This window comes from Haliotis rufescens, unplaced genomic scaffold, assembly GCF_023055435.1.
Source record: "Haliotis rufescens isolate VD_foot unplaced genomic scaffold, xgHalRufe1.0.p SCAF_12, whole genome shotgun sequence".
In the NCBI taxonomy this organism is placed as follows: domain Eukaryota; kingdom Metazoa; phylum Mollusca; class Gastropoda; order Lepetellida; family Haliotidae; genus Haliotis; species Haliotis rufescens.
In genome coordinates, this window is record NW_025963802.1 from 15639197 (window position 1) to 15655446 (window position 16250).

At 37.3% G+C, this 16250-nt stretch overlaps 1 protein-coding gene across 1 annotated transcript in view; it reads left to right on the forward strand.

Annotated features, from left to right (window-relative positions):
• Nucleotides 1-847: 847 nt before the first annotated feature.
• LOC124146082 (G protein-coupled receptor kinase 5-like) overlaps nt 848-16250 on the forward strand; it is a 47781-nt gene continuing 32378 nt past the window's right edge. The window contains exons 1-3 of the mRNA XM_046516151.2: nt 848-1012; nt 10151-10246; nt 14648-14760. Of these exons, the coding sequence (XP_046372107.1) occupies nt 961-1012; nt 10151-10246; nt 14648-14760 (261 nt within the window). The 5' untranslated portion in view covers nt 848-960. The remainder of the gene's footprint in view (nt 1013-10150; nt 10247-14647; nt 14761-16250) is intronic.

Sequence of the window (16250 nt, forward strand, 5' to 3'; positions counted from 1 at the left end):
GGATAAAACGACGTTTGATATGTCGAATATATACTCTGTTATAACGAAGTCTAATGTAACAAAGTTTGATATGACGAATATGGCGTGGATTGATGCTCGTGATGTAAATCACTGGATTGTCTGGTCCAGACTCTATTAATGACAGACCGCCGTCATATAGCTGGAATATTGCTGAGTGCGGCGTTAAACAACAAACAAACAAAACAAACGGACGCAGGAGGTAATCTTGCAAATTATAAAGTAAAGTACAAAAGCGAGCAAAGACAAGATATGAACCCTCCCAAGACAGGCACTCGCAGAGAAGGGAGGCAACTCCATCCTCCACTACATTCCCAAACAACATGCCCTGTCATGTAGTATAGGGCCTATATAAGACGAAATAAGTTCTGGGACGATGGTTAAAAGGCAAAAAAGAAAGAAAAGAACTTAAGGATTCATATGTATTGAATTTGAGGCAGTGATACAGATTAGGCATTCATACCACATACCAAGTCAACCTAGGGTAGGCATTTAATACTTCATCATATTTGAGAGATTTGTTGCATACCTCTTTCATTTTTCAAGTGTAGGCCTAATGTTGTATATACATTTGGTACACAGGGTAAGTGGTAAACATCGAAAATTATTCTAAATTATGTTTAGGCTTCATATTCGCACATTCAATAATTTTGGAAATCGTCTAATAATGAAATATTTGACTAAAGTGTGTCAGAAATTAAATCCTAGCGATGTCTACCATAATTTTGGCATTCTCTTCTCACGTTAATGAAACAAATGGAAGCAGACTACAGATTCGGATTTTTAACCAATCAGAAAGCCGCCTCGCTTTAATTCCGATCTTGATGAAAGCAGCCATCTTTGTTGGTTCCCCACCACACCCAAGCGGTTGGAGCGAGTGACGGACTCGATAAGGGTCGATCTTGGACCCTTTTTGGAGCCCTCTGTTATCTCGCAAGACAGATGGAACTAGAAAATATTGTTGCCAATACAGTATATTTGAAAGCGAGAGAAGGTAAGCTCGATTATGCTGGTAATGTCGACCGCAATACAGCACAGTGTGTTTACATTTCAACCTGACGACTCAATGCAAAATGCTCAGCACTTAGAAAATTGCATTGTCTGGATCCATAATATGCGATAATAATCCGTATGAAATATTAAGCATGTGTTTTATCGAACTGATTTTATCTCGGGGTCGAAACGCATTTATTTAGCGGGGATTTTGTAAGTGCTATGAACGAGATTATTTGCATTGACAACCGGTCGGGGATCCGGCTGCAGTGACACATGACAGCATTGGTCGTAGTGGAGACAATTCTCGCAGATTTGCAATTGTACGACTCGAGTTACCCCAAGCAAGAATATAACACGATGTAGTGTGATTACAGGAAATGGAAAATTTTGTGATTTGAAGGAGTATGTATTCAGACGGAACGGTCGTTCAGTATGCTTAGCGTTTGCATCAGCACTGATAGAAAATGAGGTCAAAATGTGCCCATCACAATCTGTCGTCTCGATTGATTTGGTTAAATGAATAAGGAGGCATGTGAGTATGTTCAGTATGACAGTTCAATGTTGTCATCCATTAATGTAGATTCTCATTAAATGTCTTTCTTGCGGAGTAATCTTTTGGTGCCTATTTTCTGAATAACCTATTCAACAATAAGGTCGGCTCCTATTATTCTTACGTACATTCTTACGTACAAGGTAACCTTATCAGTTTCCATATCCTGTTTTTGTTTAGAAATAGAGTCTAGTTAGATACATTCTTTTTTAAGATTTGTGTCAACACAATCACACATTTCTGAACAGTACTGTAGACATCAGTGATTATGCCCAACTATTCATTTCATAATACTGGTTTATGTAAAACAGTGTTAGAAAGTGCACAAGACCTACAGTCCTTGCTAAACCAATAGTTAAGGTATCGTAAGGACTAGTAGAAATTTGCCATTTTTGAGGGGTTTAGCTGTATTTTATCATAAGGACTAGTGGACAAAAAATGTTAGTTTCTATTGCTGTTAGTTGGTATGATGTTACGATTTGAATACATTTGTTGTAACAAACTACAACAGATGTTCCTGTAGAGCAAGTTGAGTATACATATGCTATCATCATCTCTCTTTTTGAGGAACCATTTTCTTCCATGATACAGTTGGTTGTTGTACATCTTCCTGAAGCAAGGGAGTTAGCTGACTGTAAAAGTCCAGTTTCCACCCTTGCCGAACAAGGCTGGTATTATGGAGTTACATTTTGGCAGGACTGACGAGTCTATGCATAGTCCAGTCAAAATCATGCACCGAATTGAAATCTGGTTCGTAAACTGTCGTGCAGATTTAGGTAGATTGCAGGATTTGCTAAGCATGTGTACCGCCAACCCGTTGTCAGCAGATATTTTCCAAATCTTTTCATGTTTTTAATCAAGGTGCTCACGTGATTTGATTCATTTTGCGATGTAAGACCCGTTTTGTCACAATATAGATCTTGATGGTCGATCAGATCGTCCTGACCGGGCACCACCGTTTTGTGTGAAGCAAACGCAAGTGATATGAGAGGTGGAATCTGATTGGTCCCATAGGAGAGGCTTAGAAGGGACATAACTGGTAATAGCCACTGGTGGCGCTACGATCGAGCCCAGTAATTCCAGCCCAGTAATTCCAGCCCAGATCGGGATGGGTGGAAACTGGACTTTTAAAGTCAGTTAACTCTCTTGCCTCTAGAAGATGGTTGTTGTATGGCTATCAGTGTAAATACCAGATACTTTTTAAAGCTTCCCGGTGTGTCGAAAAACCCTGCATGTTTCTATGACCTCCGCTACTTTTGGTGTTCTATCAACATATATTCATTCACACATCACAAATGTATTGTGTATTTTGAAAACAGTTGACTACGCTATCAATATCTGAATACTTTATCTGTCTTGTCTATACATCCTGTTGAAATCTCTTTATCCTAGGATTTAGGACCAGCCTTTAACATGTTTAACTGGCCTGTTAACTTTGTGGCTACAAAGTCTGCGATTTTAGCCATTGGTCCAAAGCCTGTGTCTAGTAAAATAATGTTCAGTCTAGTAGTAGTAAGCTCAGGTGATAATAGGCTATATGATAATGTTATAATATATGGAAAATGATGTAAGAGACATGTTTGGGCTTGTAGACACAAAATTTGGACGCAGTCTGCTACATTGTGTGCAGTTCCTATAGTTGTTCTCACCACCCCTATTGAGCTATTCTTCCCTTGTCAGCTGAGTACATGGTGGGATCCTAACATGTGCAATCACCTAGTTGCAGGTTTGGCAACATTGTTTTTAACATCAATTAACTGCACCATACATGCTTCAGAGATACTTAGGGAAGTAAAGCAAACTGTGAAGACTTTACACTACTCATGACAGCACAGTCAAGAACATGTTTCTTGATGTTTGCATGATATGGATGTAGGACCGCCTCCATGGTCTTGTGGTAGAGCATACGCCTGGAAGGCGGAAGATCCGGGGTTCGATCCAGCAAGGACTGGTTGGCTCGGAGTCAGTATACTGTGTCTGAGTGGTGTATTCACGTTAAACTGCGGCATGGTATCTCAGTGAGCTAGCACTATAAATCGGCATTCGTCTGGACTAGTACAAACAAGACTCTTTTCAGCCATGTAACATTTTGACATTTGTAATTTTTTTGTCAAATCAAGTGTATGCTTTCTTTTGCCTGGCAGTTTGTGTGACAGGTAGTTTATGAACAGTGAAGCTGCATCAGTGTTCGCATTGATGGGGTTCTTGATGCTCAGCATGACCATGAGGTTAACTGCTGTAGTATGCCTTTTTTCGTGGACAAACCCAGGTATTTACTTTTAACATTAGGATTGTGATAAGACCCCTTACACCATGAGTACACTACACCTATTTCTTGTTTTGGACCACATGACTATACAAACAATAATTTTCAATCAGTCATTTGTCATTCAGTACATTTTCATTGGCAATTCTCATCACTGACATCAGGGCATGCAACCATTTAGATATGATTAGGTACGTCCAATGATCATTGTTCCTACAACATGTACAAACTACATATGCTATTGGCATGATTGGTACCAGGCTCCCTTACAGTATGAATATAGGGATAAAATTTGTGAATGTTCTTTCACAATTTGAAATCCATGTTATTGTACATGTTTCTGTACATTGATCTTGTCAAACTAATTCCCTTGAATTAACCATTCTCTGTATTGTTGTGCAGAGTAATTTTGAGCTCCATTTATTGATATCCCTAGCTTCATTATTCAACATGTTCAAGTAATATTACTTTGAAATGAATCAAATAGTTTTCATATTGATTGAAACAGGTTATTTAGTAATAATGGTTTGGGGGAATGGTCTAGCATATTAGTTGCTGACTATTATCAATTGCTCCTGCATGTTTTTATCCAAAAAGTGAAATTTCTATGGAATAAAAACGCCCCAATAAAGTCAAAACAAAGACCAGAAGGATTTAGCAGTGCCCAGTATGCATGTTTGAGTCAGGTTATTTCTCGAAACCAAAAGCTGGTTACTGTGTATTTAGTTATGTTCTCTTTGTGTACTTACATGATACATTTGATATTTTGTCATAGGTCTTTGTCTGCCCATTAGCAGTGGACTTGGAGATTATATGCAAATTTCATCTGCATTAAGAATATTTCTCACATGTATACATGGTATAAGCCAGGGGCATAGGTAGACGGTGATCTGCATCCATGAATATTTCTCGCATGTATCATGTGTATAAGCCAGGGGCATAGGTAGACGGTGATCTGCATCCCGGAATATTTCTCACATGTATAAACCAAGGGCATAGGTAGACGGTGATCTGCATCCCGGAATATTTCTCACATGTATAAGCCAGGGGCATAGGTAGACGGTGATCTGCATCCCGGAATATTTCTCACATGTATAAGCAAGAGGCACAGGTAGACTGTGATCTGCGTCCTAGAATATTTCTCACATGTATAAGCCAGAGGCATAGGTAGACCGTGATCTACATCCCTGAATATTTCTCGCATGTGTAGGCCAGGGGCATAGGTACACTGGTGATCTACGTCCCTGATCTAAGACTCATGAATGTGCTGTCCCAAGTTGCATCCCTAAGCACATGTATTCATACCAAATGCTAATGATCTTGGTTCTTTACATGTTTAGTTTTCCCTCACACCTGAAGAAATTGTCAGTGAGTACACAGGTTCATCTAGTCTGGCTATTAAATAAAACAAATGATTGCAGATTTATATTGTTTCTGTAAGTCCAAAATTATATAAATACATATCACAGTGAACTGTATTTCGCTGTCACAAATGGCGTAACATGTCTATGATATCCAGTGTTTGAAATTATACATGAAAATTAAAGGGTCCTTGTCATGACCCTAATGTTACAAACTTGAAGGTTTAGGAGATCTCTAGATTCAAATACTATATCAGGGGCGGTTGGGTAGCCTTGTGGTTAAAGCATTCGCTTGTCATGCCGAAGAACCTGGGTTCGATTCCCGACATGGGTACAATGTGTGAAGCCCATTTCTGGTGTCTCCAGCCGTGATATTGCTGGAATATTGCTAAAAGCGGCATAAAATCAAACTCACTCTCTCAAATACTATATCAGCAAACTTGAAGCACTCCAGTACCCCCTTAATTTCAAACACTGTGGGGGCGGTCGGGTAGCCTAGTGGTTAAAGCGTTCGCTCGTCACGCCAAAGACCCGGGTTCGAATCCCGACATGGGTACAATGTGTGAAGCCCATTTCTGGTGTCCCCCGCCGTGATATTGCTGGAATATTGCTAAAAGCGGCGTAAAACCATACTCACTCACTCACTCACTCACTCAAACACTGTGTATGATTAAGTATTTTAAGTGTAGTGACTAGGTATCTCTAGTGGACATAGAACATAATAAAACAGTTGGTTTAATAATTGACAACAATATCAACATGATCAACAAAAGCAATTGATGACATGTTCCTTTCTGTTGTTATATAACCAGATATATTTGTCTACGGGATGCTGTGGTACAACATGAGGAAATATGTTGTACATAGGATATGGAGAATTCATGTTTTGTGTACCAGTGTACATGGTGTACAGGAACTCACATTTGTCCTGCGAGAAGAATTAAGTCCAGAGCCCTCATCTACATCCTCAGTAAGCATGGTGAATTGAGATTGACATGCATAATTTGCATCATTGCTGGAAGGGGATTGATAATTGCCAAATTTATTCATCAGGTTTGATTACTGAAAATGTCAAATTGGCATTTATTATCTATGTGTTTCATCTGAGTGAACTTTGCTTGTAATTTGAAGAGAGATTGGTAATTGCTGATGATTAGGTGTAATAAGTCTCTGGTAGTCTGGTGAGGCCACTATCATGATAGGGCACTGCTTATTGTCATATGTAGAAGTTGTTAAAATATGTGAGTCACTCACTCACTGTGTTCATAAACAAATTTGCATTTTGATTAAACTTTAGTTGTGTGTTGGTTCATTAAATGTGTTAATGCTCAGTCGTATGATAAAAAATCACTACAGCAGATGATGACATGGATGTAGAAGCAAATCACTAGTCCTATCGATATTGAACATGCTGAGGTTTGACAATGAAGTATATGAAAACCTGACAGCAAAAAGGTCTGATTATATGCTGATATATTGATGTGACTTTCTATTGTTTCAAATCATTTGACAATTGCACAAGACCATGAAGACATATATGATATTTGATCATCAAAGTAATTATTTTATCAACATAACCAATTAGGACACATAATATGCAGCTGTTATTGAAAAACTATAGATTCTTGAAATGTTGAGTGGCAATTCTTTTGAAATGTTTTAGCAACAAATAATTACCGTTTTGCACTGGTCATAAATGATTATGGACATTTTGTTCAAACTTCTCCCTTTCAACATGTTGATACAATAGTGTGGTACTGACAGTCACCATACTATACCCATTCATCCAGGGGTGGTGGGGTAGCCTAGTGGTTAAAGCATTCGCTCGTCACGCCAAAGACCCGGGTTCCATTCCCGACATGGGTATAATGTTTAGATGTTTGAAGCCCATTTCTGGTGTCCCCCACTGTGATATTGCTGGAATATTGCTAAAAGTGGCGTAAAACCATTCTCACTAACTCACCCCATTCAGCCATGATTTTTGTTGGATTTAAATGTTGATATACGAGCTATTGTTTGTTGAGGTTACCACACAGAATATATCTTTACTATGCCATGGCTTCATATTAGTGGCTAATGTCAAAGTCCCCTTTTCAGTGATGACAAGTGGTGTATTGCTGTGCTCTTCCAATTATGGAAGATAATTAAATCCAGAGAAAACTTGTTTTCAGTTGACTCACCCCATTCAGCCATGATTTTTGTTGGATTTAAATGTTGATATACGAGCTATTGTTTGTTGAGGTTACCACACAGAATATATCTTTACTATGCCATGGCTTCATATTAGTGGCTAATGTCAAAGTCCCCTTTTCAGTGATGACAAGTGGTGTATTGCTGTGCTCTTCCAATTATGGAAGATAATTAAATCCAGGGAAAACTTGTTTTCAGTTGACTATGTCCCCTGTCTAGGTCACCTGTGTGCCATCTGGTCTTTGACTTATTAATAAAATTTCTAAATATGGAATTTAATTTCCAGGTGCGAGTCATGTGACCGTTTGCCTTGGTCTTTCAATCTGTGACTGGTGATCATCAAATAGGTGAACATGGTTATGTTTGATATTCATTTCTGTTGCAAGTTTTTTATTGCAAATGAAACAAAGGGTGGAAACAGGTTCTGGACATGAAACATGATTGTGTAGGATTAGGTGACTGTAATGTAAGCATGATAAAGTGAAGCGTGTCTGTGTCAGAACATGTGACCTCATTACAGGGTTTTTCTTTTCATAACTTCACAAAAAATGATCTGCAACAGAGTTGCCATCTACCTAATCGTAAAAGTGGTATTCCCCAAGGAAATGTCACTTGTCCTTCCAGAATTTTACTAGTCTATGACCAATAAGTTTATGTTGATTTTGAAGCGTGGGCTTATATCATGTATATGATGCCACAATCTTGTTAACCATTGCGTCACAAGAAGATGGAAAGATAGGGCATTGTAGTGGTGTAAGTGTTTTCTCGTCACACTGAAGTACTGGGTTCAATGTCCATACATTGGATGTTCTTGATGTCCTCCTTAGCAACGATGTGGCTAGAGTAATGCTAAAACAACTTAAAACTATCACCACAATAAAGTTGATGGTATTAATTCAGTCATGGTAGAATTACCATGAACCTATTGTTTCAGTTTTAAGATATGTTATTATTTATTTGTTGTTTTTGATACCTTTTTATTACACCCATGCTGCCAGTGTTCACTAAGTCTTATAATTAAGAAAGAAAAGTCAACCATGACAACCACACCTTGAACGTATTATATTGTGTAATGCATTTTTAACTTAAGTTTGACTCTTATGCAGTGTTGTTTGATTTTCTAGAGGTGTTCATTTACTATCACACCTAATGTAAACAAGATCTAGCTGTGAATGATTTAAGTCTAGGTTTGAAAACCTTTTAAATTTAGATACACTGCTGGTAAGGCCCATTGAAGAATTTGATTTGTAAATCTGGTGTATCCTTTTTACACTTGCTTATAGACATCAACATGATCAGAGGGTGATGTTATACAGGGATTCAACTATACCTTAGTCATTACTTTACTCCCAGTGCTACTGTCGTAAATGCTAGAAGAATACCTTTTGCTAGTTAAAACAAGAATGAATGTTTCACAGACTGTTGCTATTAAAATATCGACTAACTACCAATCTAAATACCTCTGGTTTGAGGTATTTCAGTCACAGTCGCCCTATCGACAATTTTACAAGAGAAAAATTTGAATGGAAACAGCATGCTCCAATTTATAGAGACTATTATTAGTATTATGAAGTATACAGTTATACGCATGCGACTCTGTCATGATAATACTAATGTAAAAGTATCTTTTTAGGCTAATCACAGTGTCAGTCAGGATTGGGTACTTTAGGTTGATTTTTGCTATTTTGATACATGCTATTTTCATAGTCCTATTATTTATTTGTATTTAAAAATTGAAGCCAGAAAATCATTTTTCTAACATTTCCAACAGTACTTTAGTGATGGGTATTGGCCTGACTTTCATATTGCAATTTATTGCAATAATGATTCCTGTGTTGAATACATACCACAGTGTATTGAATATATTATTTAAGCTGTAATTTGTTATGTTCCTGAAAAAAAATACTTCCCTGCATGTTTTTGTTGTCCACCATTTTGTTGGATGTTGCTTGGATCACATGCATAATAGCTCATTATGTTGAGGAAACTGGTCATGAATAGTTTTGCTTTTTCGATCACAGGAAACTGTTGCCAATTCCTGAATTTCATAATTTCAAATTCAATTCGCCTTGCCACTTATGTAAACTTTGCCAACAAAATGAAAATATGCATGCCTTGAAAACGCAATTTACCCATACATTCCAAACATATTGTGATTCATATTCATTAGTGTTTTATGTCATGGTATATCGGTAATACCGCAGACCTATTGCTATCCTGAGATAATATACAAGGACACCTACAAAAAAACTTAAAATCTTCATCTTCAAGCCTAACCTTTAACATTGGACAACCTGACTTAGGCTAGGGCCAATTTTCATCCCTGATATAGATTATGATCCATGATAGGCTAATTATGATAACAGTGCCCAAGAATATATTTAATGCCTTAAGCATTATGTTATGGTTGCTGAACAATATGTTGCAAAGAATATTTTCGTCTTGTTACATAAATGTTAATTAGTTCTGTGTGTGTATCAATGGAATTGTTATTTGAACTCTCCTTTGGGGTCGTTTTCTTTTGTAATGTAAGTATTTGATCCCATTTGGTAAATCAGGCATGGCATTTACACACACCTGGACCAATATTATACTATCAGCTGTGGCCAGAAGAATACTTAGTATGGAGGTTAAGCTTGCTCAGTATTAATTATTGTCCTCTATGTCCATTGGATTTAGGCATGTGCTACAGATGTTTTTGCCTCTATGCCGAATTTATCCCATGTATAGTGGATAGTACAATGGTTTATTGAAATTTTCTGTTTACAGGCGGTGGCGGCAAAAGAAAAGGAAAAAGTAAGAAATGGAAGCAGATACTGAGATTCCCCCATATATCACAATGCATGGATATGAAGACAAAAATACGTAAGTATCACTCAGCATGGATAATATCAGTGATGACAAACCCAGGCTTGCAATAAGAATATATCTCCCAGATCCAATACTTGTAAAGCTAAAGGGCATGTTCATGTAACATAAGGATTGGTGGCGACAATGGCTTTCAGCTGTACAGTTTTTGATAATTAGTTGGGATTTGATCAGCAATCATAGGTCATAATTGGTTTTTGTAATTATCCATTGACTATTATAAATTGTCTTTTAAGATGCTGTGCTGAACATTTTTGAGGGTGCAAGCCTAAAGTGCATTGTTCAAAATTAAAATAAGAGGTATCTTATCTACAGTTGACTGCTCCAAATTTCAAAACACTAGGTTTATCTGTTAATTGTACCCTGATCACGTGGAATATATAAAGCATTGTTTTTTTTCTGGTTCAGATTTGATATTTACAGGCCATCATATAGCTGGAATAATGCTGACTGCAGCGTTTAACAACAAACACCAATACCATTTAAGTTGAGTCTACTAATCATGCTTATTTCCACAAAGCTCAACTGGTGTGTTTGCTCATTGTGGCCGGATTGAACGGGTGTACATGCAGTCTGTGCATGAACCACTAATCCGAAGCCCGCCACAAATAAAATGCTGTTTGGTCTTGTAAGCTCAGTTCATAAGAGACTTAGAGTCCACATAATTTCAAATTCAGGCTAGTAGTCTTACAAATGTTTGGCAATGACTACATGAATGCTAAAAGATTGATACTTGCTGTTGATTTGATTCTCAATAAAATTAGGACCTCCTCCATGGTTTAGTGGTAGAGGCTCGGCCTAGGGAGCGGAAGGTCTGGGGTTCGATCCACTGCCATGTCTTACCAACAGACTTTAAAGGATGGTATTTGTTACCCTGTATGGTGTTCGGCATTAAGAGATTAAAACAAGGATTGGTCAGCTCTGAGTCAGCATACTGGGTTTGAGTGGGCTATTCATGTTAAACTGCGGCATGCTATCTCAGTGAGCTAGCACTAAAAAAAATCGGCATTAGTCTGGACTAGTACAAGTAGTCTCGCACACATACGTCACTATATAAGTGCAATAATCTTGAACGCGACATTAAACCACATTTCACCTCACTCAATAAAATGAGAGCCATCTGATCAAGCTGATGGTTTTCTGTGTCTGGAAAGTCACATTTGCCATGGTGTGCATTCTGATATGTGGTGGTCGGCTCATGCTAATTCTTGATCTCACAATAATGGAGGTCATTTATTATAGTAGATTCAGATTTCAGAATTAGCATTATGAATGAACAGCTTTTTGAGTAAATTACCATTATCAGATGCTAATGAGTTGTTTCCATTGAAAGAAAGAACATGTTTTGTGTCATACCTATGTATAATGTTTCTGTTGAGATCTGCCTGTCAATTTTCGTTCAACACAAAATGTAATCACAAGCTATCACGAGTGACAAAAATAAACATCTGAAGATTTCTATTCAAGTGAACATGGTAAGGGCTGGAACGACTGTCCAATTTCTGCTGTCAACTAGTCAGCGGCATTAGTTCGTTCGACAAACAAGTTGTTTTCTGCCTTTCTAATTACGTAACAAGGACTTATTGAAACAAATCCCTTTGAGTCTTCTTTTCATGATAGTACTACAAACCTATGATGGAAGACCAATTCAATTTAATATTACAAAGCTGTTTTGTCATAGATCGTTATCACATTGATTATTCATAGGTGCCTAGCGAGAAAATAACTCCCATTGGCAATTTCACAATGCAATCTGAGGTTAGATGAGTGCAGATAACCTTATTTTTCCTTTATTATATATATATATATATAGCATTTTCAGCTTCTTTGTTACTTGCAAAAACAAGCTGCAAGAAATGATATTGCCACCAGTAGTAGGCCATCAGTATGTCACATTAAGAGTGACATATTAACTATTATTAACTACTATTCATACACTTTTGACATGTAGATCTGTCTTTTGATTTCTGCTAGGTTTTAGGTGACATATAATATGTTCAAAACTCGGATGTTGTAGATGAGATTTCTGTGCGCTACCGAAGTGTTTCTATTGTTAAAGTGAACTCTCGTTTTGCCAATCAGGGATCCACAATGTTGCACACTCCTCCATTGTCAGATGATGCAAAGCTCCAAGCAGTGATATTGGAATCAGTTGTGCATAGTAAAAGATGTGTTTCGATTGACAACTTTTGACGATTGAGTAAACTACTGTGTACATTTTTCATTGACATTTTTAGGTATGGTAGATGATATTATTCAAACAATACAACATTTTCGATTTGTGTAGGTGAAAATGAGTGTGTCAATTCAGAAAAAAAAAATATTGAAAGATTATGCAATTTTTCAATCATGAAGATTGAATGTTGATGCAATATCTGTGCCAACTATATGAGAATATTGCGGAATCACGGCCTAAGCCAGTCCCTGCTTCAGATACAATTTCTTCTGATCATTGCATCAGTATACCTTCAAGTGATATTATTTTTTTACCAAGTCACTGTTAGATCTGGGAGAAAATATGTGTACAGCTGATAGCTATTTCCGGCTTAATTCACGAGACAAATACACGTGGTAATCCTTATCTCTGCGTAGAAACAATGCCTAGCAAAACATAGAATATAAATGAATATAAATGTTCTGTTCACTCCCCTGAAGCGATACAATGTAGTTTTTGACTGCGTTTTGCCTAATACTCGAAATATCAGTGTAGTGTCAGCCTGTGCGCTTGAGGGGAAGCAAAGGGAAAGAACTCTCAGCATTCAAGCATTATGTGAGATTCGTTTACTAGACTACAGAAGTCCTCAGATAAGAGCATCTGCACATGTGTCTTGCATCTTGACCACTGCCTGGAGAAAAGCAGCAGGGTGATTGCAGAATAGAAAAAAATGAATAGTCAGATACATCTAAGATTTGAAGTTAAAGAGTACATGTAATACTACTGTTTTTCATACTTGCCCGAGGACGACTAAATTATATTTTGCCACTTACTCGGCACTATATTTTAATGGGTTGGGCAAGGCGGGCATACTAATTGAACACCCCTTAGTGATCATGGTGATATGAAGTTTAGTCCTTGTTCAATAATATTGTTTCAATTTTGCATATATAGCATAAGTATTCCACAGCTACTGGTAACCCAGGATAAGTTGAACCAAATCACAAAATGCGTTTGAGACAAGTAGGCGGTGCACAGAAGTTGGGCAAACACTTGGTAAGTTGCAGGGAGAGGGTGTATGCTTGATGTGCACATGCAGGTCATGATGGACACACATGTTGCTCATAAGACTATGAAGAGGTCAGTGTGACAAGTCAACACCACAATTCTTAGTCGAGACAGGCATATATCCATCATAAACGGATCACCCACTACACTTTTCTTCACAATGGGGCTCATAAGACTGCAACAAACCAGATATGTTTGCCCAACTTCTCTGCACCGCCTACGTGTCTCAAACGCGTTTGTGATCTGGGGTGGACCTCATACATAGTCACATGGGGTTAATTGTGAGGTCACAACTCAACTTATCCCGTCTTACCAGTAGGTAAAACATCCATACCAATTTTGACAGTTGCCTCCTGATTGTTCCAGGATGTTTTTCTTGGGTCCAGGATGTTTTTCTTTGGTCATTCCATACATGGTGTGCAACAATTTTACACCATTAGTCAATATTGATCTTGATTATTGACACATATTTATATTGTATTGTTTTGACCTTCCACAGTACAGAAGAATCAATAATTAGATGGAAGTTTATCCATATATCAGATGCCTTCTTTGGCAACACGTTAGTACAGGAAATAATGAATAAGTACTTTGAAACCATCTTCTTGGACACTTACATGTCTGCTACCAGATATGCATTGTGTTATTATTCACTTGTGTAAACGAACTAAGTTGAATGTATACTTCCATGATTTTTGTCTGGGAAGTTTTATGAGTTGAACATGTTGAACAGTCATGTCAATACTTACTAATCGAATAACAGGCCAAGTCACGAAAAGAGTGTCAACAAATCCCCCATACATTTTTTCAAGTCAACTGCTGGTACATGCAACTAATAATGGACTGGTTGACTAGACCTTGCAGCTTCAGTTTTAGTCAATAAGTAACTGCTCTAATTGTCATAATTTGTCTCTGAAAATGAGCAACTTTACCATGTTTACTATTGAAAGTAAACTGTTGGGAAAATATTTTCTCTTTTTTCCTTGGACCAATTTGTCTTTAACATGTTAACTCACTATATATGTTTGTACCAAAGTAAAGTTGAAGTATTAAAAAGAATTTCTTCATAAGTCGCATGAGCTATAGAGCCTTGTTACTCTTTTTATGACTTTCCATTGTTTTCTGTCTTATTTCTCAACTCTTGTATTTCAAGCAGATTTTTCTATCTTTTTCAGCTATGACTTACAAGTATTTGGTTGAACAACAGCCTATAGGAAGGGAGTTGTTTCGATTGTTCTGTGTAAAAAAGCCCGTGTTTGCTAGGATAATTTTCTTCCTGGATTCTGTGGTGAGTACATGAACAGTATGTTGTTTTCATCCTTGAATTGCAGGTATCTTGTTAGTCCACTTTGGCATAGGTATTGTCAATGTGAACTTATGTCATGGGAGTGGAAGTGGGGGGCACAGGCCAAGTCGTCTGCGGTGCCACAATTCACTATGCAGAGTTGCATCCCTTAGGCATGTGAGAAAGTTTCAATTGTAGGTTTGAATCCCAGTTTTTGCTGTGATTAAGCTTCTTGGTTTGTCAACGCCCATGGGGGTTCTACCTATGTCGTACATATGTGTCTACTTAGTGAAAGACTTTTCAAAGCAGTGTTGAACCAAAACTCACTCTCTTATCTCATGGGCATACATCTGCTTTTCCTGTATTTTGTGATGTTGGAAAATTGCTAAATACATCAATATCCATTTTGCATAAATTCTTCATGACATCAGTCTTTAAACAATTCATAATGGCTGCTTTTCTTTTGTGCCTAACACGTTTACTCTGTAACCATTTGGTATTTTTTATTTTTTTAGGATTTTTATGACTTCCATATCTTCAAAAACTAAAGTTTTCAATTTGGAAATGCAAAATTGTTGCCATAATAAAAATCAGTTTGATAATTGAATTTTGATAATTTTTAAATCTATTTATTCAGTTATTGCACTGTTGCACATTATTACATGTATAAGTGTTGTAGTATATGACATTCTGATGATAATAATTTAATATTTTAGAATTTGGGTAAGCTATGTAATTGTATTATTAACAGGTATCATGAAATGTTATTATGAGAAAAGAGTTGTAGGTTACAGAATCTGAAGGATTGACCACTGTTTACCAAGCAGTGGCCCTATTTATAGAAGTCCAGGCACCACATGGCCTACTTCAGACAAATCATCCATTCCGCGCTGACTGTCTGTTTGATTGCTGTAAAAGGGAGTTTACAGTCCATCTTGAAAACCTGCATTCTACCAAAACCTAGATTTTGGCTTCAATTTCAGAATGTATCTATATGCATATATGTGGACTTTCCAAAAGCTTAAAAGACAAAGATGTTACAAGACAAAAGGGTCACTGACCGGTTCATCAAGCCCATTGTAGGTGTGATCTAGCTTAGGTATTGCTTGCCGACTCTTGTTCCCTTCTAGTAGTAAGCAGGGATTGAAAGTAACAGATTTAGTCCACTAGTCATAATGATAACATATAGCAAAGCCCTTAAAAAGGGTAAATGTCTACTAATACTTTGGTAACATTAACTCTTGGGCAGTTTGGCAAGGACTACTAGACTTATGCCATTTCTAACGCTGTCATTGGTGGTAAAAGTTACTAAAACATCATAACTACTTGTTGCCCTTTAAGAATCTGATGTAATTAATCCTCATATATATATTGAAAGAAGTTCAACATGCTCTATATGATAAGACATCACTAATTGATGATATTCTGTTACACCACTAGCTTGAAGCTCCAGTCTCAGACTGATGCTAGTAAACTTTATGTTTTTGTTGTCA